Source organism: Eurosta solidaginis, chromosome 2, assembly GCF_040869045.1.
Source record: "Eurosta solidaginis isolate ZX-2024a chromosome 2, ASM4086904v1, whole genome shotgun sequence".
Taxonomy (NCBI): Eukaryota; Metazoa; Arthropoda; class Insecta; order Diptera; family Tephritidae; genus Eurosta; species Eurosta solidaginis.
Window position 1 is genome coordinate 267,330,320 of NC_090320.1, and position 27,206 is coordinate 267,357,525.

General features: G+C 38.0%; 1 protein-coding gene across 10 annotated transcripts in view; it reads right to left on the reverse strand.

Moving 5' to 3' along the window:
- Positions 1–3,898: 3,898 nt before the first annotated feature.
- The window catches only part of LOC137240910 (uncharacterized), a 190,587-nt gene continuing 167,279 nt past the window's right edge, over positions 3,899–27,206 (reverse strand). For all 10 annotated transcript variants that reach the window (XM_067767865.1, XM_067767864.1, XM_067767863.1 and 7 more), the window contains one exon: positions 3,899–4,484. In XM_067767865.1, the coding sequence (XP_067623966.1) occupies positions 4,341–4,484 (144 nt within the window). In that variant the 3' untranslated portion in view covers positions 3,899–4,340. The remainder of the gene's footprint in view (positions 4,485–27,206) is intronic.

Below are 27,206 nucleotides of genomic sequence, written 5' to 3' on the forward strand. Positions count from 1 at the left end.
ACTATGTACCAAATAAGGATCTAGAAAGATCGTGAAAGTCAGATGAAACTAGATAACTTAGTAAGAAATAGTTTTGAATCAATGATATTTCACTTATCAAATTTTACTGTAAGAGGAAATTGGGAGACATTTTTTTAAATGGGCGGTGCCACGTGTTATGTAGAAAAGTAATTTATCTGAAATGAAATGTACATTTGAACCTCACGCTGAGTATATAATGTTCGGTTACACCCAAACTTAGACCCCTTAACTTGTTTTTAATAAATAAAACATGGCGGAAATATCCGCGAAATTTTAATATTATTCTTATCTTTGAATGGAATTCGCTTAGGGATCGAAATCGTTTTACTGAAATCCCTAAGTATTTCCTCTAAGGAGACATTCGGTGGCAGTTTTGATTGCAGCATTTTGGCAGGCCTGCAACCTTTTTCAGTATGTGTTTTTAACACTAGGCAACCAAACTGGTGACGCGTAGATAATGATCGGCCGGCCAATTGCTTTGTACGTGGTTAGCAACGTTTCTTTATATTTTTTCCATGTGCTGCCTTCAAACAAATTGAGGATTTTATTGCGACTTTGTACTTTAGATATTATTTCGGTGGCATGGGCCTTGATTATCTAACGTCACCCCTAAAATGTTTGGGTGACTGATAGTCGAAAGTCAAGGCGTACGTCCATGTCGTAAACAGTGTGGCCGTAGATTTTGTGAATGATAATGCCAAATTGCGCGAGGTGCAGATACCGGAAAGATCGGGGATATAGCTGTTTATTTCAGACACTAATTCATTAATTGAAGGGCCGGGTCCTGTTGCCATAATAGTGCAGTCATCGGCATAGGAAATGATTGTATCTCCTTCTAGTGGCGAAGGGAATTATGATATGTAAAAATTAAATAGAAGCAGGGATAGGAGCCCACCCTGTGGTACCCCTTCCTTAGTTTTCCTAGGTTTTGAGATTTCGTTCCTAAATTGAGCCGACGCCTGCCGACCACTCAGATGACTTGCGGTCCATGTATTTGAACAAGGGGGAAGGTGTGAGCCTTGATTGACTGTGTCAAAAGCTTTTGCAGGTCAAGTGCCACGAGCACCGTCTAATGAGGGGGGTTTTCTTGATTTAGTCCGTAATTAATCGGGGTGTTTATGGCATTGAGCGCAGTGGTGGTGCTGTGCATTTTGGGGAAGCCATGTTAGTGCGTGTCTAAGCGAAGATTTGTGTGAAATGAGGGAGTAAAACGTTTTCAAATGTCTTCGCTACTCGGTCGATATACTTCGCCTGGCTGGTTTGCTAGGCTTTAGTAGTGGAATTATCCTTGCCATTTTCCATTATTCAGCAATGGCAAAGGATTTCAGTGACTGGTTGAAAACGTGTTTAGGTAGTTTATTCCCTCAGCGCCAAGGAATTTGAGTATTGGCATGACTATTACGTCTGGGCATATTGATTTGAAGGGCTTGGCTTTTTGGATGGCTGCTTCAACCTCAGTGGGCGTGATGGTAATGGGTGGCACGTCGTGTTCGTGTTTATATACCCATCTGTTTGCATGGCGTCTGGCTTTGTCTACAGACGAATGCATTATAAATTTTCGGTAAAAGGCGCTCGCGCATTTCTTCGAGTCAGATAAAGTTTTGTCGCCGAAGGCTATAGATTCTTTATCATTGTGTTTAGTTGGATGGGACAAGGATTTGGCGATTGACCACTATTTACCAACACCCGCAGAGAGGTTGCAGTTCCTTAGATGCTCCCCCATTTGGTATGTTTTTGTTCATTTACAGGCGCGTAATATCCTTAATAATATACTTGCAAAGGCAAGTGTAATGTAAGTACGACGGACAATCTTTTTAATTGAAAAAAAAAAACAAATATTATTCAATTTTCGAGCTCAAGGCCACGTATAAATGAAAAACCAAATATTTTATATCTTTCAATATATATATTTGTTTAATGATTGATCGATATTTCGACCTCAATCTGAGATCATCCTCAGGACTAAAAAGATTAAAAAACAATAAAAACATCAAAAAGTGCATTTTACGTACATCCCTATAACACAATTTACACTATTGGCTGTGCCTGATCGACTAATTTTAAAAGATTACATATCAAGCGAATATAAACAATATAAAAAAAAATAAATTTAAGGCGCGATAACCTCCGAAGAGATCTAAGGCTGAGCTTCTCTTCCAATTTGCGTCGTGTTCCTCTTGATTTTCACTACAAATTGGCCGGACGGGACCTACATGTTTTAAGCCAACTCCGAACGGCATCTGCAAGGCAGATGGGTTTTCACTGAGAGATTTTCATGGCAGAAATACACTCGGAGTGCTTGCCAAACACTGCCGAGGGGCGACCCCGCTTAGAAAACAATATAATGTAAACAAATAAAAACCGTAAATATAAACAAATTTTGACAAAAACAACCATGTACAAATTTCTCCAACTGTACGTCGCGCCTTGCATACATATATATGTACATATATCAGCTACAGGTAAACTGTTGTTGTCTAACATTATAACACGACTATTGGTGGGACATTAAACTAACAAATTACTCTCAAAGCGCTTTTTTGTTTCTGCTTATTAGCTGCATATAGGCCGAAGCACAATTTTCCGTGTTCGTTTTAAAATTTAACCGTTTATCGCTCTCTACATTGATAATATGAAGCATTTCAAGTATGTATCTCTTATTATATTGCTTCTCTTTTTGCAAAATTCTCACATTGTCTAAATCTGGACAATGTCCCGTAGCACTACAATGATGTGTTAAGGCTGTTTTGTTATCATTCAATTTATGTCTGTTTTTTATATTCGACTTGTGTCCGGAAATCCTTGTCTTAAGCTTAGATTTAGTGTCCCCACATATACTTTGTTGCATAAGTGGGACCCGTCACCATTGCAATTAATTTGGTATATTACGTTGGATTTCTCGTATTTTTCAATCCTGCTTTTCATGTTGCTTTATATTTGTCGTAGAGTGTTGTCGTACGTGAAAGCTATTTGGAACTTGTCCCGGTCATACATATTTGAATTCTTCAGTCTGTTGTACAAGCCTGGAATGTATGTGGCTGTCTAGAATATTTTCTTGGCATCCTGTCTGATCTCAGTAGTATTCGCCTTAGCGTAAAAATCTCTTATGTAGCTATTGATTAAAGATAGAGGAAAATCGTTGTCTGTTAATATTTGCTTGATCAAGGCTACATTTTCTTCATGGTAACATGCGTCGCTAACAGAGAGAGCTTTTCTAACAAAGTTCTTTGCCGTGTTTACTATGATTCTTCTTTCATGCTTGGAATAAAAATTTATTAATCTCCCAGACGCAGTGGGTTTTTTGTACCATTTAAATGTAAGTTTATTGTTATGTCTTATTACCATCGTATCTGAGAATGTTAATTTTCCGTCAACTTCCATCTCTAACGTGAACTTTATAGACTTCATGTAGCTATTAAGAGTGGCCACCGTTTCTTGGACTTTATCTGTTTTGACGATAGCAAATATATCATCCACATATTTCGTTAGCAAACGTGGTTTATGTGGAAAATCTTCCATGAATTTGTTCAGCAATTCCTCCATTACAATATCTGCAATGACTGGCGATGCTGGGGATCCTATAGGCATTCCATAGCGCTGTTCGTTTATTTTGTATCTAAATTTAAAATACCTGTTGTCCTTTATGCAGAATCGTACTATCCCAAGAAACAAGTCCTTCGTTAACGAAGTGTGGCTTTTTATCAAATCCCACTTATTCTCAATAATTCTCATCGCATGGTCTACTGGAACGTTAGGGAAAAGGGAATAAGAAAAAACCAAATATTCATAATTTCGCCATACATGGATGTGTATACAAACGCTCAGGTCTAGTATCAATCACTGCACTCTATTTTCCAAGCGCACAATACAATATTGGTTTGTGTTTTATAATTTTTTTTATTGGGTTATTATAATCAATATTTGACGTTTGGTTGCATTAAACATAACATAACAAAACAGATACAAGTAAACTAATTGAATTGACAATAGCAGTATGTATAAAGAGAAGATCTACTTCATACAAATTAAGCTTTTTCTCGTTACTCAAACTTTAATTTGCTAAAAATAATCAACATTATGCCTAACGGTAGCTATAATTACAAATACTTGATTTCGTTAAATTTATACATAGATATTATGTCATATACATATCATTGTTAACTTGAAAAGAAAAACCAAAAAAAAAATTAATTAATGCTGATTTTATTTCACGCTTCATGTTGTATTTGGTAGTTTTATTTCTTCATATCACTCATTTCATAAAATTTTACTTATTTATTTTTGTAGTATCTTAGCTTTTGCTGCAAGTTAACACTAAATCATGTAGCTTCATCATTATCATCTAACATACTCGATGAACTATTTCCATTAGCCTGGCTTTGTGCGATTCCATCTCTTTCAACAGTTAATTTTGAGTTACTCAAACTGGTTTCTTCTGGTATAACTTTGGCGTCGTCTTTATCCTGCATGAAAATTGGAAAATAAAAAATTTAAAAACATTTGAATGGAACTCAAAGAAAATTAGCAAACAATTAGTAGTGAGCATGCACTGTACAAATGTTACAGCACCTTAAATATATAAACATATGTATACCAAGCTTATATGTAATATAAGTATCTGAAGCACTCAAGATCATACTTTTTCATTCAAGCAACCGTATGCAAAATTTTTATTCACTTCTCTTTAATAATAATATAAAGCCTTATAGGGATTCCGAAACTTAGTATTTTTTCAAACCTTATAAAATTTCGAAGAACTTCAAGCGGGATTCTTAAACTTTAATTGAAGCTGAGAAATATTGTCTAATTATTGACCGGAAAAGAGGCGTGGCACTCCGCCCATTAAAAAACAATGTCTCCCAATTTCCTCTTACAATAAAACGTGGTAAGTAAAATATCATTGATGCAAAACTATTTGTCGCTAAGATATAGCTTATTATTCTAGTCTTCGACCACTTTAAACATCCTTCATATTCTAACGAATTTTGGGGAGTTTCTTGTAACTATGCACCTTCTGCTAACGTTCGAATCGCTGAACTGTCGAATAAAAAACTCCAATATTCAGTATTCCAAAATGGTCTTTATATATACTAATTTAGGTGTAATAAATAATAACTAATAAAAACTGATTACTGATTCTTTAGCTTGCGCTGCTTTTATAATCTCGCTTACCTCGTTCGCCCATTTCTCCTAAGGTCTAGACGTTTTAAGAACATGCCTTCTAGAACAGTTGTATCTCATGCTTTGTTATTTAGATATATACATGTGTATCTGTAGTTTATGTTTTTCTTCGGCTATATATATGTATGTGATATAATCTCTCTGCTTCAAGTTGCTGTTTATATGTATGGAATATTCTTCATTGCTTGCTTTAATGTGTACATGTACATAAGTGTGGATGCTTGCTGTTTTTGTTGTTGTGATTATTTACTAACAGCAAATTGATGCTAATATTCTCCACAATATATAAGAGTAAGCGTGGTCTTTAACCCATTCCGTCCATTTTTACTAGAAATATTTCCTGCTATAGGGAAAATATGTGCACCCATTCTTATTGCGATCCGTTAAATTTTCTGCGGGTTATGGCGCCCGAAACATAAAAAATTGCTTGATTATAAAATTGATATAAATCTCTTGTTTGCAAAGATATAGCTTATTTAATTCATCCAATAAGAAGAAAATTTGTCCAAACGGGGTCGCCCCTCGGCAGTGTTTGGGAAGCGCTCCGAGTGTATTTCTGCCATGAAAAGCTTTCAGTGAAAACTCATCTGCCTTGCAGATGCCGTTCGGAGTCGGCATAAAAGAAGTAGGTTCCGTCCAGCCAATTAGTAGAGAAAATCAATAGGAGCACGACGCAAATTGGAATAGTAGCTCGGCTTTAGATCTCTTCGGAGGTTATTGCGCCTTACATTTATTTATTTTTTTAAACTTCCAAATTTCCTTTTCGGAATATGGGATGTGTCATGCCCATATTCCAAAATCTTTTGGAATTTATGTTTTGCGTCATGAAACTAATGCGCCTACCAAATTTCATTAGCTTAGCGGTATTCGTTTTTGAATCATCTCATTTACATTTTTGAAAAGTTTCGATATCAAAAAAGTGGGCGTGGCTAGCATGCAATTTCGCTCATTTTCAATACCAGTCTGTTCTAGATTCAGGTAGGCCCGAATTTGTAAAGACATCTCAATATTTGGTACAGATATCTCAATATTCGCTCAAGTTATCGTGTTTGGTTAGGTTGAACTGGCCGGTCCATGAGGACCTCGCATAGACTGAGTGAGTCCGTAGTGTTACCAGAAGTTTGTTCTAACGACCAAACTGAAAAACCCTATCAAAAACCAGGACCTATGTTATAAAATAACTCCGTCCTCTTGGGAAATACCAGAAGCTTCCTAGGACTTAAGCCACATGCTGCTTCTAGATCTGACAGCTGTATTACTTCTTATAGCTGGAGTCTTAGCCTGGTAAGCGCAGGGCACGAGCACAGAACGTGTTCAATCGTTTCTTCCACCAACCCGCACTTCCTACGTCTGCTATCACTGACCAAGCCTAATTTAAAGGCATGTGACGCCAGAAGGCAGTGTCCAGTCATAATACCCGTCTTTAGCCTACAGTCCTCACATTTTAATGATAGAAGCAACTTAGTTAGTCTAAGGTTGTAAGACTTACACATAATCTTCGATACTTTACAGCCCCGTGCTTCAACCCACGCCTTTTCCGCTTGGTCGATCATGTGCACCTCTCGCCTTCGCTTAATCTCGCCCAGTCTAATTGGGACGTGTAAGGAGCAAGCTTTAAAGCATGCGCCCTTTATAGCTAGTTCATCCACTTTTTCATTCCCATATATTCCCGTATGCCCTGGGACCCAATATAGATATATGCTTCTCCCTGTCCCGATTCTCTCAAGAAGCTGCTTACAATCTAACACGCATTTAGATGATGTGTTATGCGAGATTATTGCCTTAATGGCTGCTTGGCTGTCAATATAAAAGTCAACACGGTTGCAGCTTAAGCCATTCTCTTTCAGGGTTTCTATTGTTTTGGTTACGGCTAATATTTCTGCTTGAAAAACGCTACAGTAATCCGGAAGCCTGTACGATCTGCGGATTTCCGGATCAACACAGTATACCGCAGACCCTACTCCATCCACTACTTTGGAACCATCTGTGTACACATGTATCGCCTCATCCGCCATTTTAGCACCCTTGCGCCAACCGTCCACCTCTATTGTGGCCTTAAGATCTCCCTCGAAGATATACTACTATGGCCGTATGGTCGGCGCTCAAGCTTCCCCGAGGCACCGAGCCTTGTTGCAGCTGTTAACGCTATGCCCTTGCTACCAGGTTTACAGGTGTAATGTGCAGAATGGCATACAGTTCAACCGTCAGTTCAGGGCTAAGCATTGATAGTCTGCATACCCCCTCTAATTTTTTGATGTAGGTTGTTTTTTGTGTGGCTTTCCACCAAACAAGAACTCCATAATATAGAATAAGGCTTACAATCGCTGTAAAAACGCAATGAGCAAGAGAGGGCGATAAGCTCCATACACCCCAGCATTCTTTTACATCCATAAAGTGCCGTTGAGGCCTTCTTCAGCTTTTCCTCCACGTTGAGCTTCCATGACAATCAAACTTATAATACCCTGTGTACAAGGAGCATGATATACCGAGCCGAATTTCCTAATTTCAAACTTAAAATGGCATATATCTGCTTTTTACTTACATAGGTGAGGTTTTGTAATTTAAAACAACCATTTCTCAAATAAATTTTTTAACGTATTAAATTTACGAGAGAGAGGTAGAACCCGGAGAGTGCAAAGGCGAGAGAGAAATGAAGAAGAGAGGTATATAAGGATAGATTTTGAAGAAGAAAGAAAGGGGAGGAGTTAGAAATGAACCGCCAAAAAACCATAAACAATTTTCCCAGCTAAATGTGAGCCGATTTGGCAAGCACGCTGAGTGTATTTCTTCCATGAAAAGCTTCATAGTGAAAACTCATCTGCTTTGCAGATGCCGTTCTGACTCGGCATAAAACACGTAGGTCGCGTCCCGCAAATTTGTAGGTAATGTTAAAAAAGGAGCACGGCGCAAATTATAAGAGAAGCTCAGCCTAAAATCTCTTCGGGGTTTATGGCGCCTTGAATTTATTAAATGTGAGCCGCAAGTTTAAGTTGGCTGATCACTACAGCGTCTTCCAAGCGGAAGTTGCCGCAATTAAGGAAGCTGTGGATAAAATGCTAACTAGTGCTACTACGGTTAGGGAATTTAACATCTAATCGAATAGCCAAGCGACTACCAAGGCTTTTAGCTCAACTATAGAGTGATCGAGGGTGGTATGGAAGTGCCTGACGTCGCGTGGGATTGCATCGAACTACATATTTTTGAATTAAGATTATCTGGTCCTGGGGCATATTAGTATACCGGGCAACACTCAAAGGGATGAAAATGACTGTAGGGAATTCGGGATTCCGCTGGCCACATGTAGCTCGCTCCGGCATAGATGGGCTTCGAGTCAGCTCAGCAGTGTTGGCCAGACACGACCTCTTGCAGGGTAGCAAGATCTTTCTGGCCAGAAGTGTATGGCAGAAGATCTACCGAAATAATTGGGTTCACTGAGGCTCATCTATCAATGGTCATTGGGGTTTTGACAGCACACTGTCTAATGGGAAACCATGCGATATGTCTCAATATACTGGAAGCCCCATCCCCTGCTGTAATTATATGGAGAAAGATGAGGTGGAACCATCGCATCACTTTATGCTGGTTTGCCCAGGTTTTGCCAGATCAAAACGAAAGTACTTCGGTTCCTACTCACTTGGAATTTCGACGGATTTATTAAAGGTTGAGATCGGTCCCATTCGAAACTATAAAGTTGCTACGCAATGATTCTCTAAGTAGCTATAGCTATGTCACCGTAATAAAATAAAATATTATGTGGTATCACAACGGACCATGATGTTGTCCAAGTAGCTTTTCCTATCAAGGCAGCTACCACCTGACCTAAACTAATAGAATAACAAGTAGGGAAGACTAAGTTCGTGTGTGACCGAACATTACATACTCAGTTGAGAGTTATGGAGACAAAAGAAGGGAAAATCACCATGTAGGAAAATGAACCTAGGGTAACCCTGGAATGTGTTTGTATGACACGTGTATCAAATGGAATAAAGGTGGACCACGGGTGACTCTAGAATTTGTTTGTACGATATGGGTATCAAATGAAAGGTGTTAATGAGTATTTTAAAAGGAAGTGGGCCTTAGTTCTATGGATGGATTCTTTTTCGAGATATCGACATAAAGGTGGACCAAGGGTGACTATAGAATGCGTTTGTACATTACGGGTATCAAACGAAAGGTGTTAATGAGTATTTTAAAAGGGAGTGGGTCTTAGTTCTATAAGTGGACGCCTTTTCGGGATATCGCCCTAAAGGTGGACCAGGGGTGACTCTATAATATACGTTATGGGTATTAAATTAAAGGTATTAATTAGGGTTTTAAAAGGGAGTGGCCCTTAGTTTTATATGCGAAGGCGTTTTCGAGATATCGACCAAAATGAGGACCAGGGTAACTCAGAACATCATCTGTCGCGTACCGCTAATTTATTTATATATGTAATACTACGGACAGTATTCCTGCCAAGATTCCAAGGGCTTTTGATTTCGCCCTTCAGAACATTTTCATTTTCTTCTACTTAATATGGTAGGTGTCACACCCAGTTTACAAAGTTTTTTTCTAAAGTTATATTTTGCGTCAATAAACCAATCCAATTACCACATTTCATCCCTTTTTTCGTATTTGGTATAGAATTATGGCATTTTTTTCATTTTTCGTAATTTTCGATATCGAAAAAGTGGGCGTGGTCATAGTCGGATTTCGGCCATTTTTTATACTTATACAAAGTGAGTTCAGATAAGTACGTGAACTGAGTTTAGTAAAGCTATATCGATTTTTGCTAAAGTTATCGTGTTAACGGCCGAGCGGAAGGACAGACGGTCAACTGTGTATAAAAACTTGGCGTGGCTTCAACCAATTTCGCCCTTTTTCACAGAGAATAGTTATCGTCCTAGAATCTAAGCCCCTACCATATTTCACAAGGATTGGTAAATTTTTGTTCGACTTATGGCATTAAAAGTATCCTAGACAAATTTAATGAAAAAGGGCGGAGCCACGCCCATTTTGAAATTTTCTTTTATTTTTGTATTTTGTTGCACCATATCATTACTGGAGTCGAATGTTGGCATAATTTACTTATATACTGTAAAGCAATTGAATTTTTTGTTAAAATTTGACTTAAAAAAAAATTTTTTTTAAGTGGGCGTGGTCGTTCTCCGATTTTGCTAATTTTTATTAAGCATATATATAGTAATAGGAGTAACGTTCCTGCCAAATTTCATCATGATATCTTCAACGACTGCCAAATTTCAGCTTAAAAAACTTTTAAATTACCTTCTTTTAAAAGTTGACGGTGCCACGCCCATTGTCCAAAGTTTTACTAATTTTCTGTTCTGCGTCATAAGCTCAACTTACCTACCAAGTTTCGTTGCTTTATCCGTCTTTGGTAATGAATTATTACACTTTTTGTGTTTTTCGAAATTTTCGATATCGAAAAAGTGGGCGTGGTTATGGTCCGATTTCATTCATTTTAAATAGTGATCTGAGATGTGTGCTCAGGAACCTACATACCAAATTTCATCAAGATACCTCTGAATTTACTCAAGTTATCGTGTTAACGGACGGACGGACATGGCTCTATCAAATTTTTTTCGATACTGATGATTTTATATATGGAAGTCTATATCTATCTCGATTCCTTTATACCTGTACAACCAACCGTTATCCAATCAAAGTTAATATACTCTGTGAGCTCTGCTCAACTGAGTATAAAAAGTATAGGCACATAGGTAGATTAACTCATAGGCACACCCATGCGAATAATCCAATTGCTTTACTGGTCTGAGCTACAAAACTGCATGTGTAGAAAAATTTTAAAAATTTTTAAGTGAAACTTTTTATATTTTACAGGAGATACTTTATCAAACTTTTGAGGATTTCGCAAAAGATTTTGAAATTTATTTTATATTGATTTCATCAGGTATTTGTACATAATTTTATACAAATTTTTATTTTATGCAAAACTAATTGAAAACAGCAAAAACAACTCCTCTTTTCCGTTCAGCGTGAGTGGCTCTAAGTTGACAAGTGTATTAACATCCTAAACAAGTCTCTACTTCAACTAACTGTACGCTCACCACATCAACCAAAAAATCAAAAAATTACTGAAACCACCGGTTTGCATTAAAATTGTAATACATCATGAGATCGAAAAATTATATAAAAGCCAATTACAATATGAGCACATGCTGCATTAACTAAATGATTTTAATATGAAATCAGAGTAACTCTTCATCACACTCCATAAAGAGGCCCAAGCCACATAGCAACCACATGTCGAACAAAGGCTATTAAAAATTAAATTGGAAATGCAATATGTGCTCACGAAAAAAACTGCATACGCTTGCGTTTACATTTAGATATAATTTATATACACATATGTACACTAATGTACAATATAATAGGTGTACACAGCTTTGGTTCTCTATCATTACGAGATTTTGCAAATGAAAAAATATTTGTGTGGTATTATTCATAACTTTATTTACTTATACTAAATATATTAAAATCATCACAATTCACCCATTCAAAAGAAAACTGTATTAAAATAAAAATTTTCTTTGGTCAAAATAATAGGTGTATGAAACATTTCTTAGAAACCAAAGTGCACCATTCAATAATAATTTCTTAATCACCGGTATCTCCTCCATATTTTGTATAACTTTGTATGTTCTATTGGACATGGCTTTAAATAATTTTTGATAGGTTTTCAATGGAGTGCTATCCCATCCGAGTCCTTCGTCTTCTGCCGAAATTGCTCCTTGTTTTGAAATGAGAAGGATGCAAATCTTCTCTTAAGGTCACTTCACAAACGGTTGAGGCCAGGCGATTAATTTTTCCATTGCATACATGGCATACATCCATGCCGTATCTCAGTCACTCAGATACCAACCTGAAATATGTTTCGTAACGTTATTTTGGCGATAACTCAATCTGAGTAGAATGCTTTTTTCCGCATATGGCAGCTTAACATTTTGCAAAATATCCCTGTACTCCTTAATCCAAAAGAAAGGACCAAGATAAACATCTCTCAACCATTACGTTTTCTCCTCCTTGCCCAAAGATTCCGTTGGGATAGCAGTCCATTGGAAACCTACCAAAAATTATTTAAACCCATACCCAATAGAACATAGAAAGTTATACAAAACATGGAGGAGACACCTGTGATAAGAAAGCAGTACCGTTAGGAATTATTATTTAATGGTGTACTTTTATTTCTAAGAAAAGTTTCATACACTTATTATTTTGACCAACAATTTTCTTTTAAATTGGTGAATTTTAATGATTTTCATATATTTAGTATAAGGAATTCAAGTTATGAATATTACCGCACAAAATTCATTATCATTTGCAAAATCTTGTATTGATAGAGAACCAAAGCTATGTACACCTATTATTTTGTACATGAGTGTATATCTGAATATCAACACATTTGTGCACGAAAGCTTGAATAATTCTAAAATAGTCACAAATCCCCCAATGCCTAGCGCGCATTTAGGCACAAACGCCTAGAAGTATGCACGAATAAATTTTAACAATCTACAACCACATGCGCACAACCAATTAACAATCCCAACCAACGCTCTATTGTTTATAAAATTGCTTGTTTTATTGCATCCATTTTGCATTGTTTCAAATTTGTATAAGTTTTGTGTATGCTTGAATGCAATTTGCTTTTAATTATTTTATTGTTTGCCTTATAAGTAAGCAAATATATTTGTACGTGCGTAAATTTACATAAGTGACGTGCTGTTATGATCAGTTAACGCTTTTAAATGATGAGTGATTGAAACAAAGTGCACCCCAATATATACATACATATATGTGTGGATGTTGGCAAATAAATATGTCAATCAAAATTTTACAATCCCTGTTGCAAAAAAAGTAGAAGACGTCGTACATGGATTTAAAATATCTGTCAATTTTTAAAAATTCTTGCGATACACAATCCAAAATGGCCCAAAATATAGACTACCGGAGGACAATATACACAAAACATAAAATGGACTAAGAACAGTCGCGACTAGACAAGGCCCAAGAAATTTTTTTAGAAATAAGCAAAAAAATGTAATATTTTCAGTATTAAACCTTTCGTAGTTTTATTTTAAATTAACGACAACAAACACAATAAGAGCAAGTAATGGTGTCTAAGCGTTCCCGAGATGGTCGGGCTAGTAGTGTTTTGCGGAAAGTACCGGATCTATATCCGGAAAAGGACCACCAACATCGCTAACACTCCTAAAAGCCTTCGGGGAGTGTCTTTATCGGTTATACAACAACAATAAGAGTGCCTAAGCTCGGGTGTAAGCGGGCATAATATACACACAGCCTGAGTTTCAATTGTACAGTTTATTTCAGACAAATTAATTTTGTTATCCTACTGAGGTATATTTTAAACATAAACTATTCTCAAAAATGTCTCCCATACAAAAGGATTTTTCGCTAATATATAGTTTACTATTCTAGTATATGATCCATTTAAAGATCTTTTTTATAGAAATGGGCGTGGTGCTTAACCGAACCCCTCCATTTTTACTAGAAATATTCCCTCCTCTAAAGGAAGTATGTTTTCCCAATTTTATTACGATCCGTTAATTTTTCTTCGAAGTATAGCTCCCGAAACATAGAAAATGTCTTAGTCATAAAATGGGCGGTGCCACGCCCATTTTAGAAAATTTAAATCTTTTCATCTTTCTTGTTATAATACTACCTGGGAAAAGAAATATCATTGACATAAAGCTCTTTTTGCCAAAGCTATAGCTTATTTTTTATTTGTTCATGACCCTTTTAAAAATCTTTTATATAAAAGTGGGCGTGTTCGTTAACCGATTTGGTTAATTTTTCTTCGAAACATTCTTTATAGTTAAGGCAAGCTTTCTACTAAATTTTGTTAGGATGGGCTAAAAGGTTTTTTAATTTATGATTACTAAATAAAAAATAAATGTAAGGCGCGATAACCTCCGAAGACATCTAACGCGGAGCTCCTCTTCCAATTTGCGTCGTGCTCCTCTTTATTTTCCTTACAAATTGGCCCGACGGGACCTACATGTTTTACGCAGACTCCGAACGGCGTCTGCAAGACAGATGAGTTTTCACTTAGAGCTTTTCATGGCAGAAATACACCCGGAGCGCTTGCCAAACACTGCCGAGGGGCGACCCCGCATAGAAAAATTTTCTTCTAATTGAAAAACCTTATTTCTAAAATTTTTATGTTGCTTTGCCAGGGGTGCGAACCCAGGACATACGGTGTGGTAGGCGGAGCACGCTACCAACAAACCACGGTGGCCGCCAATGATTTGTAATATTTGTAAAATTGATTTTATCACAAGCGGGCGGTGCCACGCCTATTTTCAAATTATTTTTTCAAACTTTTTTCAAAAGTCTAGTGTGAAAAGCACGCTGAATATAAAAATGTGTTGGAGTTATTCGCCTTTTTACTTCATTTATATTAGGTCCGTTTCATATTAGTTCGCAAATTACAGCAAAAATTGGGAAATCTTCCAATGAATTTTTCAATCACTAACCGCGGCGCTTGAAACTTCGGATGTACCTCAGAAAACGACGATAATGCAACATGAGAAAGAAAACGTATTGAGCTAAAAACTTGAAACCATACACTTTGATCAGGGCACCCTGCTCATACATCTAAACGAAAAAAAAACAGCTAAGAAAACTCTATGCACGGAATGGATATTTCGATCAATTTTTGAAATAACTCACAATAAGCTACAAACCCAAGACCCACAAATGTTTGAGAGCCCGATAGCAATACAAAAACTAAGAGAAAATTTCGATAAGTGGCGCCCGAGGCGAGTTATTTAGAAATGTCTTACCAAACGGGAAAATCCTACCATCAAGTTGAAAAAATGTCCATTGAGCTACTTCAGCAAGCTTGGAACATCACATATAGTTCAGAGGACCCATACAAAGTAACAAAAGTAGAAAAAAAAATCCGCTAGGTTGGCCAAAGGTCGAGATAATAACAAAGTTTATATGAGATTTAGAATCTTTTAATAGATTTTTGTATTACTTCCTAGAAAGCTGGAGGCTTGACATTGGTTAGAAAGTGGACCAATCAACGAATTTTGTGCAATTCCTCTTATTTGCAACCTTCTCCTAACGTTCGTATCGCTAAACAGTTGAATTAATAACTCCAATATTTAATAATGCAAAATGGCCTTTATTAAAGTACTTCCCAATAACACTGATACTTCACAACCAATAGCTTGCTTAAATGAAACTGATGGTCGTGCCTCTACTGTTGCTGCCTTTTATACTCTGTGATTCCTCGTTCGCATTTTCTAGGCGCTTCCATTTCCAGAATCTACTAGTTGGCCATCAGCTATAAAATTACTACGTTTATAGCTTTTCATACGCGCGTGTATGTGTGAAAACAATTATAATTGCATACTTTTGGGAGCATCTCAGATAAGATATCTGCATGTGTTTGTGTGTCTCTTCTCCGCTGCGTGTCCGTACATCTGTGTAGACATAATGATTGATTTATTGAAGTGCATACAAGTCACTGCTTAGCATTGGCTTAGAGATGATAGTTTCCCTTAGTGTTGCTAATATTCTTCACAGTATTAAGAAAAGCGTATGGAAGGTGGGTGTCGTGCGATCAATTTTTTTAGCCTTCCCATTGAACTACAAACACAGGCTCCATATAATGTTCAAAGAACCGGAACAATGCAACAAAAGGCAAAAAAGTTTCCGCTGGTGGGGCAAAAGTTCCAAATAAATTTGAAAATATATAACATGTAATCTTGTGTTAAGGATGGAGACTTGAAATTTGAATCATATGTCAGAGGCGCTACAGAAAACATAACAAAACGTTCCTCAAGCGTTGGCACATTATATCTGTATTCGAGGACACATTTTCACCATTAAATATAACGGGTATGTTTAACATTTTGTAACATATTTTCATTGTATTATTAACTTGATCTAATTCTTTTTTTGTTGAAGGTTTATACAAACTACGAGTGGCGAGTCCTGTTTCTTTAGCGGCCGAAGCTCTGGCGACCCGACGTGCCTGATGGATGTTGGGAGTGGGAGGGCGGAATGGCCTAGAAGGTTCCATGTGGTCGTACTAAATCGTTCCTGAGATGATTGGGGTAGTACCTTAATGGTGTTTGTTACCGGAACATACCGGATTTATATCCTGCAAAGCACCACCAAAATCGATAACACTATCCATAACCTTCGGGGAGTATCTTTACCGCTACCACAACAATAGACATTTTATACAAAATTTGTGAGTTTAAAAAAAAAAAATTTTATATGATGGATTATTCGATAAAAAAATAAATCAGATTATAAATAAATAAATAAGTAATACTTTGGACTGATTAGGCAACTGAGCAATTACAGAATAGTTGTCGTACCGATTTTACTTTGTAGTACATTAGACTGGACGTTGTCATCAGCAGATGAGGTGGCTCTTGAAGTGTACCAAAGAACATTTAATGATGAGCTGTAAAGCGTCGATTTCACTTCCAAAGCATCCATTGGTGCTGCCAATTGGAGCGAGATAACTCAGCGATGAAATGACTGGCCCAACTTTTGGAACGAAATAGCAATTTTTATTATGACTCGTTTTTTCGACAAAAAAAAATTCGTTTGGTCTAATATCCAACAGGGTGCTGTACACCGTAAGGAATGACAATGGATGGAGCTATAACTAACAAAGCAGGCAAGTCACATAATTAGGTGTTGTGCTAAAAAACCCCGATGACGAAGTGGAATACTTATAGCAGTACTCAAAGAGCATTTTTTATCACACGCTTATAAATAAGTTCTCGTCAGTGGCGTCACGGTAAAAAACTACGAAAAAAACTTGAGCGTATTTTCCGTTCATATTGAAATGTATATTCTTATGAGTAACCCTGTTCAATATGGAATAAATTTATGTACAGGTTAGGTTAGGTTTGGTTGAACTGGCCGGTCCATGAGGACCTCACATAGACTGATTGAGTCCTTAGTGTTACCAGAAGTTTGTTTTAACGACCAAATTGAAAAACCCTATCAAAAACCAGGACCTATGTTATAAAATAACTACGTCCTCTTGGCAAATACTAGAAGCTTCCTAGGACTTATACCACTTGCTGCTTTTAGATCTGACAGCTGTATCACTCCTAATAGGTGGAGTCTTAGCCTGGTAAGTGCAGGACACGAGCACAGAACGTATTCGATCGTTTCCTCCTCCAACCCGCACTTCCTACATCTGCTATCACTGACCAAGCCTAATTTAAAAATTTCACGCTTGCAGATCCTCAGTAGGTACCTGTACTCATCCCGACACGCTTCGCTTTCCGCGGTCTTTGCGAGCTTACACATTTCTTTTACCTGTCTTCTTAGAAGACTCAGCTCATTGCTCCACCATGGCGGCTTTGCTTTTCCTCTGAATCTTCTTAGAGGGCAAGCTTTGTTATACGCAGTCATAAGCGTCCTTGTTAGGAATTCATTCGACTCCTCTAGTTCCTCCACATTGGCAACCTCTTTGGGTTGTCCCAGTTTTGTTTCTATATGTTTCTGGAATTTATTCCAGTTCGTTGACCTAGGGTTTCTAAAGGTTCCTCCCATCTCTACTCTCTTTATGGGGATGCTGAAGCTGATATACTCATGGTCGGAGAAGGATGGTTTATCAAAAACCCTCCAATCATACCTTGATATATCACGCTCGGAGCTCAATCTAATATCCAGAACATTGCTGGATGTTGGACCAATGTATGTAGGGATATTTCCCCTATTGGTTATCTACAAATTGGTTCGCAGGATGTAAAAAATATAGATTCGCCTCTCTCGTTCGTATCTGCTCCTCCCCACGCATTGTGGTGCGCATTTGCATCTGCGCCTATGACCAACCGCCCTTTGCGCCCTTCCTCCTATACTAGCCTTTTGCACTCCATCGGTGGATCTTCCGCAGCATGGGCCATATAGCAGGACGCCACGATAAATGCCTGCTTTTTCTTTTGCTCAACGGCCACCACTACGAGGTCCTCAGTAGTGTAATTAGGCAGCATATATGAATGCAGCTGTTTCCTTACCATTACTACAGCTCACACCCGTCCTTCCGTTTTGCGCATAGTAAACGCCAAACCCGCGCGCTTAGTCCAGAAACCTTTCCTCCCAATGAGAGCCACGGCTCCTGGATCAGCACCACGTCAAACGAACCCTCCCCAAGGGTTATGAGGAGTTCGCTCAACGCCATTTTACTGTGTTGGGGGTTTATCTGTAGGACTCGCAGCACGATTGTGCGGTTTGTCTCCCTCCAGCACCTTCGTCTTGACGTCGTCGTCCTCTCCTTGCCCATTTGGCGGTTGGTCCTCTTCTAGCACCTTCGTGCTGACGTCGGGGACATTCACCTATCTTTTTTCCCTTAGGCTTTTGATGTCCTTTTAGACTTCTCCCACCTCTAGCGTGTTAGGATTTTTATCCTCGGGACTTCTTTTCCTGAGTCGCATGTAAATTTTGCCAGTGCCAAAGGACATTTTGCCAAGCTGCTTGTACAAAATATCCTCCGCCTGCTTGTTTATTTGGAAGATGTAGAACTGACCTTCCTCGGTAGGCCGAGATACAATAAGTACCTTCCAATCCTGTATCGGTATGTTCGGATTCTGATTCTGCAGAAGTCGTAGCGTATCCTCCGACTTCATCACGCATTGTATCCATACCTTAGCTTTTGGTACCGTGGGGATTTGCGCTTTATCCACCACCTCAAACCGCGCGTTCGTGCCTTGCATTTGGAGGTTTGGAACCACTTCCACCATGCACCGCAAGCTCGCGATGTTGTCGCATGCTATCATCTTCACACCATTATACCATCCCCCCTAATCAAAGGTTGGAAGGGGCTTACTTGGTTGTTCCCGCATCATCTTAAGCATTAAGCTAATAAGCTCCCTTTCCACAGATCTCCACCTTTCAGTCGTCATTTGTCCGAAAGGACTGCTGCGATCAACCAGCGCCACAGTCAGTGACTGCTTTGCCACATCACTCATCTTCTTGGGAAAAGCCGGAGTCTTAGTGTTACCTCACTTTGGCATCTCCGAGAAAGCCGGAGTCTTATAAATTTATATACAAGTATATTAGTTTATTTGTGAACCCATTAATAAGTCGTACAGCATGAGGAGTTGGTGTTTCTATATTGCTCAGCAGAGTGCAATTTATGTGCTTTGAAGAAAGAAATCACACATCTAAACGTATGTAGCTCACGTGATAGTGCGATAATCTTAAAGTCATAAGGTAAGTATTGTTGTCATGATTTCCAATACAATGGTATGTAATTTTCCTGTCATCATTATATCTTATATTTAATACTAATGCCATAACAAGTTAACGAACAAACCTAACTCTTTTCACGCAATATTTTGCTTTAATGCACTGCCTCTTTTCATTACGTTTTCGGCAAATTTTCATAATAATTTTGAATTTTTTTTTTTCTTATAAAATTTCTGTATAATAAGGTCTAAAACTTAATCCGCTAAAACGATTTTCAGATTCTAAAATTTTTTTTGTTATCGACGCTTCGAAGAATGTGGTTTGATATATATTGGAACGATTTTCCGCCATCTTTTGTAAAATTTGGTTTGGATACAAATCGGTTCGGCATTACGCCATCATCAGTGTCATTTTTCGTTCTGATCTCTTGTTGTCGTTTGTCCTTTATTAATAGTTCGTAGGTGCAAGACCAGGTATGGTCAAATTGAATGTTTGTGTATAAATGTGTTGATTCGAAAACGGGGGTGATTTTCACTGATCCACTTGCGTGGTTATCTGATGTGGGCAAAAGTCATTAGTTTTAATCGTTTGATCTTTTTTGCGTGTTCGTTTATTTGATTGGTTTACTGTTTTGTTTTTATTTGTGGATGTGTGTGTATCTGTTGTACCTGTGTGATGACTTCTTTTTTTTTTTAACAAGTTTAAAAGGTTCAAATATTGTGTAACCTCTATGTCAATAAAGGAAATTAAGATTTCAACTTTAGAATACTTCATTTATTGAATTGATTTATGAAACAATATCTTAACCATAAAAACAGTGATTAGTATGCCGCTTGAGTCGTAGGAAAAAAACGAAAGTGCCGATCAGCTCGTGTAGGCGTTGCCACTTAATTATTTACACAAATAATGTTTCAGCGCTACCAACAAAAATTAAACAAAATGAACGGGGTTTCTTTATATACACACCAGCCGAACCTCTATTCACCCCGTTCACCCGGTAATCTTCTACTGGTAACCTAAGCATCGACCCACCAATATCCGTTCAACATTAAACAATCTATCGCTCGTAGCTCTACTATTCACCGGCAAACCATCCAGCACTCACCTTATACCACCCATCAGTCAACGATTTAGCATTTACCACCCTCATCCGAATGTTTATCCTCAACCTCACTAGTCTTTCTGAACACCAGGCAACCACTCTCCAATTCACCGAGCTACCGCGAATTTGGTTATCTGTTCTTGTTACTGTAAACGGAAAATCAATCTCCAAAGGTTAATGGTGATGGTACCATGCTGTACACTTTTTTTAGATATAAAGCCGAGTCGATCTGTTACTAGTATCTTTTGGTACAGTCCGACTCCATGGAAATAATTTTTTTAACCCCTTCAACTTTCGAGTCTGTGGGTTTCAGGCGTCTCCTACGCCAGGCATGCACAAATGGGGTCGCTTCTTTGTGGTGTTTTGGTACTTCTGCCACGTAAAGCTTTTCAGTGGAATTTCATCTGCCAAACATGTAAAAATTAGCACGGCCAAAAATATATTCAAAAGAAAATCGCGACAAGTATTTTTTTATTCCCTAGGCTTTAGGTATCCATCAACCCATTCACCACTATCCCATTATACCGATTGGTCTTAGCATCAGCCCTTCATTTGCCGAATTGCGACATCAATCCTTTCCCGATACACAGCAGATTAGAGGTATCAGCCAATCGATTTTCCGTTCTCTGATTCTACCGACAGTTTTGGCACCGCATACTGGCTTAAGATTAACCTGTCTATCCTGATCCTATTAAAATTGAGACTTTTCCATCATACCCACTTGAAAAGGAAGGAGTATTACCCTACGCTTTTATGGAAACTCGCCTAACAACCCATTAAGATTTCATATGGGCTCTCAAGTAACACCTTCATGAGCATCATTTACGACGCTGTGACATACGACACTTTAATCATATTTGTCAGCTAAACAAATAACAAACGACGTGAAATTCCTCAACGTTCAGGACGCCAGTTTGCGAGTTCAGCGTTCAGATACTTCCATTACCGGTGTTGTAAGGCCTTGTTCTGTGGCAGTGCTGTTAAGGTCCTTACAAAAATAGCTACATCCTACATATGTTATTAAGTGCTTATGCTCTACTTTTATATGTAAATATCCAGTTTGTTGTTCAACACTCAGCACAAGAAATAGACTGCAATATGCGCAATTGAGCAGCAGCATTAATGCATGATTGCTTACAAAGTGGTAGATATCGACGTTGATACTTATATACACACACCTATGCAAACTTATTAGTGAAGTGTGTTCATTCAAATATGCAAAGACTTATGAATTCCGACAAAAACACTTTCACACATACATACATGCATATGCTGTATGAATTATGTGTAACTCAATCATTCATATTACAGAAACGGAAGTACTTTTCCGGTTTGTGTGTGCACCCGTGCATGAGTGTGTATGTGCGTATTAGTAATGTGTTTAGTAAAAGTGTTTGTTGGACGAAATGGAAATCTCATTCATTCGCTTGATTGGTTGCTTTACTGATTTCGATAGATATCTACTGCATTGATTTAGTATATATGTACATGCACTAATGATGCATAAATTTTGCATATGTAAAGACGTATGTACAATAGTAGAACTCACATTCTAATATCGGAAGAAAAGTAATTGCATATGATGCATAACACCCAAAGGCAATTAGATATTCGACAAAGTGCCATGCTAAATATTTTATTGAAAATCTTTGAATGCAAAGAAACCATGAATTTAATTTGAAATTAGAGCAAATTGTAGGGGCAAAATTTTTTTAAGCCCATTGAGTTATAAAATAATTATAACGTAAATGAATATTACATTAGAGTTCAATTGCAAGCTGTAAAGTTCAGTAAATGTGAAACACAAAATTTATGAAACTATCGTGCGATTGCAATTGATGTATAAAGGAAATTTGTGTACTTATTTAAAATACAAAATAGTTTTTCTAGTAATCAGTCCGATTTAGATAGCAAGTGCAATATATTGTTACGAATATTAGCAACAATAAGGGGTACTGTCATCTCTAAGCCGATGCTAAGAGTGACTTGTATGCACATCCATAAATCAATCATTATGTATCTACATAAACGAATCAATCATTATGTCTACACATATATACGTACACGCAGCGGAGAAGCAACGCACAAACACATGCAGATATCTTATCTGAGATTCTCCCAAAAGTATGCAACTGTAATTGTGGAAGTGTCGCTCCCAAATACACGCGCATATGAGAAGCTATACACGTGCATCTGTAGTTATAATTATATGGCAGTAACTAAGTAAATTCTGGAATCGCCTAGAAGATGCAACGAGGAAATCACAGAGTATAAAAGCACCAACAGTAGAGACGCGAGAGTCAGTTTTTGATTAAGCACGTTATATGTCGAGCAATAGTAGAGTAATTTATTGTAAAGTACTTTAATAAAGACCATTTTGCATTAATGAATAGTGGTGTTATTTATTCAACAGTTTAGTGATTCGAACTTAGCAGAAGGTTGCAAATAAGAGGATTTGCAGTAAATTCGTTACAATATCTTTAGAAATGTGTTAATTCTGTATGTGTATTTCTGACTGAACTCCTCATTCACGACTGGACCGATTTTGACGAAATTGTATTTGAAGGTTCAAGACGACTTGACGATGCTTTAGATTTACAATTCGGTTCGTTTTTCTTCTTATCCTCCCACGATGTAAACTATGGCCGGCATATTCTAAAAAAACGTATGGTGCAATTTCCTTTGAAATCTGGGATTTTTCTTTGACTAGGATACTAATTGAAACACTACTGGGATAACGCATATTCATGAGAAACATAAGGAAGAGAGGAAGATAAGTAGCGAGAATGTGGGAAGAGGGAAGAAAGTTGGAGAACGGAATGGAAAGATATGAAGAAAGGGAAGGCTGAGGGTGAACAGAGAAATTGAGGGAGGGAAAAGATGGTAAGAGCAGAAGGAAAACAAACTAAAAAAGAAAACGGGCAAGATATGTAGGAGAGGGAGAGATCAAACGCTGAGAGGAGAGGGAGAGTCAAGAAGATCAAAACCTCAATATAACAAGTACCTCTGTTTACTGGTAGAGTATATATGTACATCGCATGGAGAAATATTGTCGGGCAGGAAAACGTCACAACTACATATCTATATCTTTTTTGTAAAAATGATTGCGAAATAAAAAATTGTTCCTCTGTTAGGTTCATATAGGTTTTTAGGCGTTTATTAAAACAAAGATATTGAAGCCGATCGTTCTGGCGATACTTGCAAAGTTTGGTATAGAGATTCCATATATGAGTGGTAGATCCCTCTGGAGTACGAAAAGAAATATGAGAGGGGCATAAGTGGTTCTAGAAGTAGAAATGGGCATCGGAATGAGATTAAGAATAGGAATGCGAGTGGGATTGGGATTTCTTAGGGCTGAGAGTGTCATATAGATTCCATATATGAGAGAGGTAGAGGTAGTGGGAGAAGGAGTATGAGATGGGACGTGAATTGGTCTGGAAGTGAAAGTGGGAATGGGAGTAGGAATAGGAGTGCGGGTGGAAGTGGGAGTGAAACTGGGATTTTTTTATGACTGAGAGTAGAAATTAGAGTAGGTGTGGGAATAGCAGTGCGAGTGGTAGCAGGATTGGGGTTTTTTGGGACTGAGAGTAGGAATTAAAGTGGGAGTGGGAGTAGGAGTGGTAATTGTAGTTCGAGTGAAAATCGGTTTTCAAGTGGTAAGAAACTTAATCGAATAAAGAATGGAGAGCAATTAGAAGAAACATGGTAGAAAAAATAGAAAATAGTGTCAAAGATAATGAAAAGGAGAAGCGATGATCCCTTTTTAAATGTAGATAAACTATTTTTCGGGTTGAACAAAGTAAGCCGGATACTTTAGTTTTGTATTTAAATATGAGAAGCCGCGCTACATAAATATCATGAAATTGGAGGTCCATGAAAATTTGTTCATTAAGATTAAAAATTAAAAAAAAAAAAGTTATTCCTTTTTCTTCAAATATCCTCATAGCAAGTCGTTATCTTCTCAGCAGTTAGATTTCTTAAGCATTTAATTCTTTGAAATAGCCATACGGGCATCATTCTATGTAAATTGAAATGGTTTGAAAATAAGATGCCGTAATAGATCAAAAGCATGTAAGTCGTGGCTGCTGGGCCAGCGAGTGTCAGCTAATAAGATTATCCCTTGTTAATCTTTTCTTAGCCTTTTCTGCCGGGAGTGTAATTCCACCACGCACTTCTGCGATGATGGATATGTTAACAAACAGACTCGACCAAAGGCACGTATTGCTGTTGTACAGCTCCAATAATAATTTTGTATAATATTTTTGTAAGCCCCTGTATACTAACTGTTAATAAAATAGTATTTAACTTAATTTAGGAAGAAATGGCAGATAGAAACAAAATACAGATATGTAGCTTTTTCGAACGTGTGACATGGCGTATAAGTAACATTTTATTATAAGCAATAGGGTAAGAGTACCCTGCAAAAATCGCGAGTACTACATGCATGCATGTATGAAGTACTCGCTATGGACCAAGCGAGTGCTCCAAAATTAACCACTATTCGTACAAAAAATATGGTCAAATTAACATTACGATGTCCTAGGACTGGACCATATACTCCAGCTCCGCATTACATCAGAGTAATCCATGGAGTACCCACAGTCCAATAAACATCGTGTACCCTGCAAATATCGCGAGTACTCCATGCATGCACGTATGGAGTACTCGCTATGGACCAAGCGAGTGCTCCAAAATTAACCACTATTCGTACAAAAAATATGGTCAAATTAACATTACGATGTCCTAGGACTAGACCATATACTCCAGCTTCGCATTACATCAGTGTAATGCATGGAGTACCCACAGTCCAATAAACATCGTGTACCCTGCAAAAATCGAGAGTACTCCATGCATGCACGTATGGACTACTCGCTATGGACCAAGCGAGTGCTCCAAAATTAACCAGAATTAATACAAAAAATATAGTCAAATTAACATTACGATGTCCTAGGACTGGACAATATACTACAGCTCAGCATTACATCAGAGTAATCCATGGAGTACCCAGAGTCCAATAAACAGCGTGTACCCTGCAAAAATCGCGAGTACTACATGCATGCATGTATGGAGTACTCGCTATGGACCAAGCGAGTGCTCCAAAATTAACCACTATTCGTACAAAAAATATGGTCAAATTAACATTACGATGTCCTAGGACTGGACCATATACTCCAGCTCCGCATTACATCAGAGTAATCCATGGAGTACCCACAGTCCAATAAACAGCGTGTACCCTGCAAATATCGCGAGTACTCCATGCATGCACGTATGGAGTACTCGCTATGGACCAAGCGAGTGCTCCAAAATTAACCACTATTCGTACAAAAAATATGGTCAAATTAACATTACGATGTCCTAGGACTGGACCATATACTCCAGCTCCGCATTACATCAGAGTAATCCATGGAGTACCCAGAGTCCAATAAACAGCGTGTACCCTGCAAATATCGCGAGTACTCCATGCATGCACGTATGGAGTACTCGCTATGGACCAAGCGAGTGCTCCAAAATTAACCACTATTCGTACAAAAAATATGGTCAAATTAACATTACGATGTCCTAGGACTAGACCATATACTCCAGCTTCGCATTACATCAGTGTAATGCATGGAGTACCCACAGTCCAATAAACATCGTGTACCCTGCAAAAATCGAGAGTACTCCATGCATGCACGTATGGACTACTCGCTATGGACCAAGCGAGTGCTCCAAAATTAACCACAATTAATACAAAAAATATGGTCAAATTAACATTACGATGTCCTAGGACTGGACCATATACTCCAGCTCAGCATTACATCAGAGTAATCCATGGAGTACCCAGAGTCCAATAAACAGCGTGTACCCTGCAAAAATCGCGAGTACTACATGCATGCATGTATGGAGTACTCGCTATGGACCAAGCGAGTGCTCCAAAATTAACCACTATTCGTACAAAAAATATGGTCAAATTAACATTACGATGTCCTAGGACTGGACCATATACTCCAGCTCCGCATTACATCAGAGTAATCCATGGAGTACCCAGAGTCCAATAAACAGCGTGTACCCTGCAAATATCGCGAGTACTCCATGCATGCACGTATGGAGTACTCGCTATGGACCAAGCGAGTGCTCCAAAATTAACCACTATTCGTACAAAAAATATGGTCAAATTAACATTACGATGTCCTAGGACTAGACCATATACTCCAGCTTCGCATTACATCAGTGTAATGCATGGAGTACCCACAGTCCAATAAACATCGTGTACCCTGCAAAAATCGAGAGTACTCCATGCATGCACGTATGGACTACTCGCTATGGACCAAGCGAGTGCTCCAAAATTAACCACAATTAATACAAAAAATATGGTCAAATTAACATTACGATGTCCTAGGACTGGACCATATACTCCAGCTCAGCATTACATCAGAGTAATCCATGGAGTACCCAGAGTCCAATAAACAGCGTGTACCCTGCAAAAATCGCGAGTACTACATGCATGCATGTATGGAGTACTCGCTATGGACCAAGCGAGTGCTCCAAAATTAACCACTATTCGTACAAAAAATATGGTCAAATTAACATTACGATGTCCTAGGACTGGACCATATACTCCAGCTCCGCATTACATCAGAGTAATCCATGGAGTACCCACAGTCCAATAAACAGCGTGTACCCTGCAAATATCGCGAGTACTCCATGCATG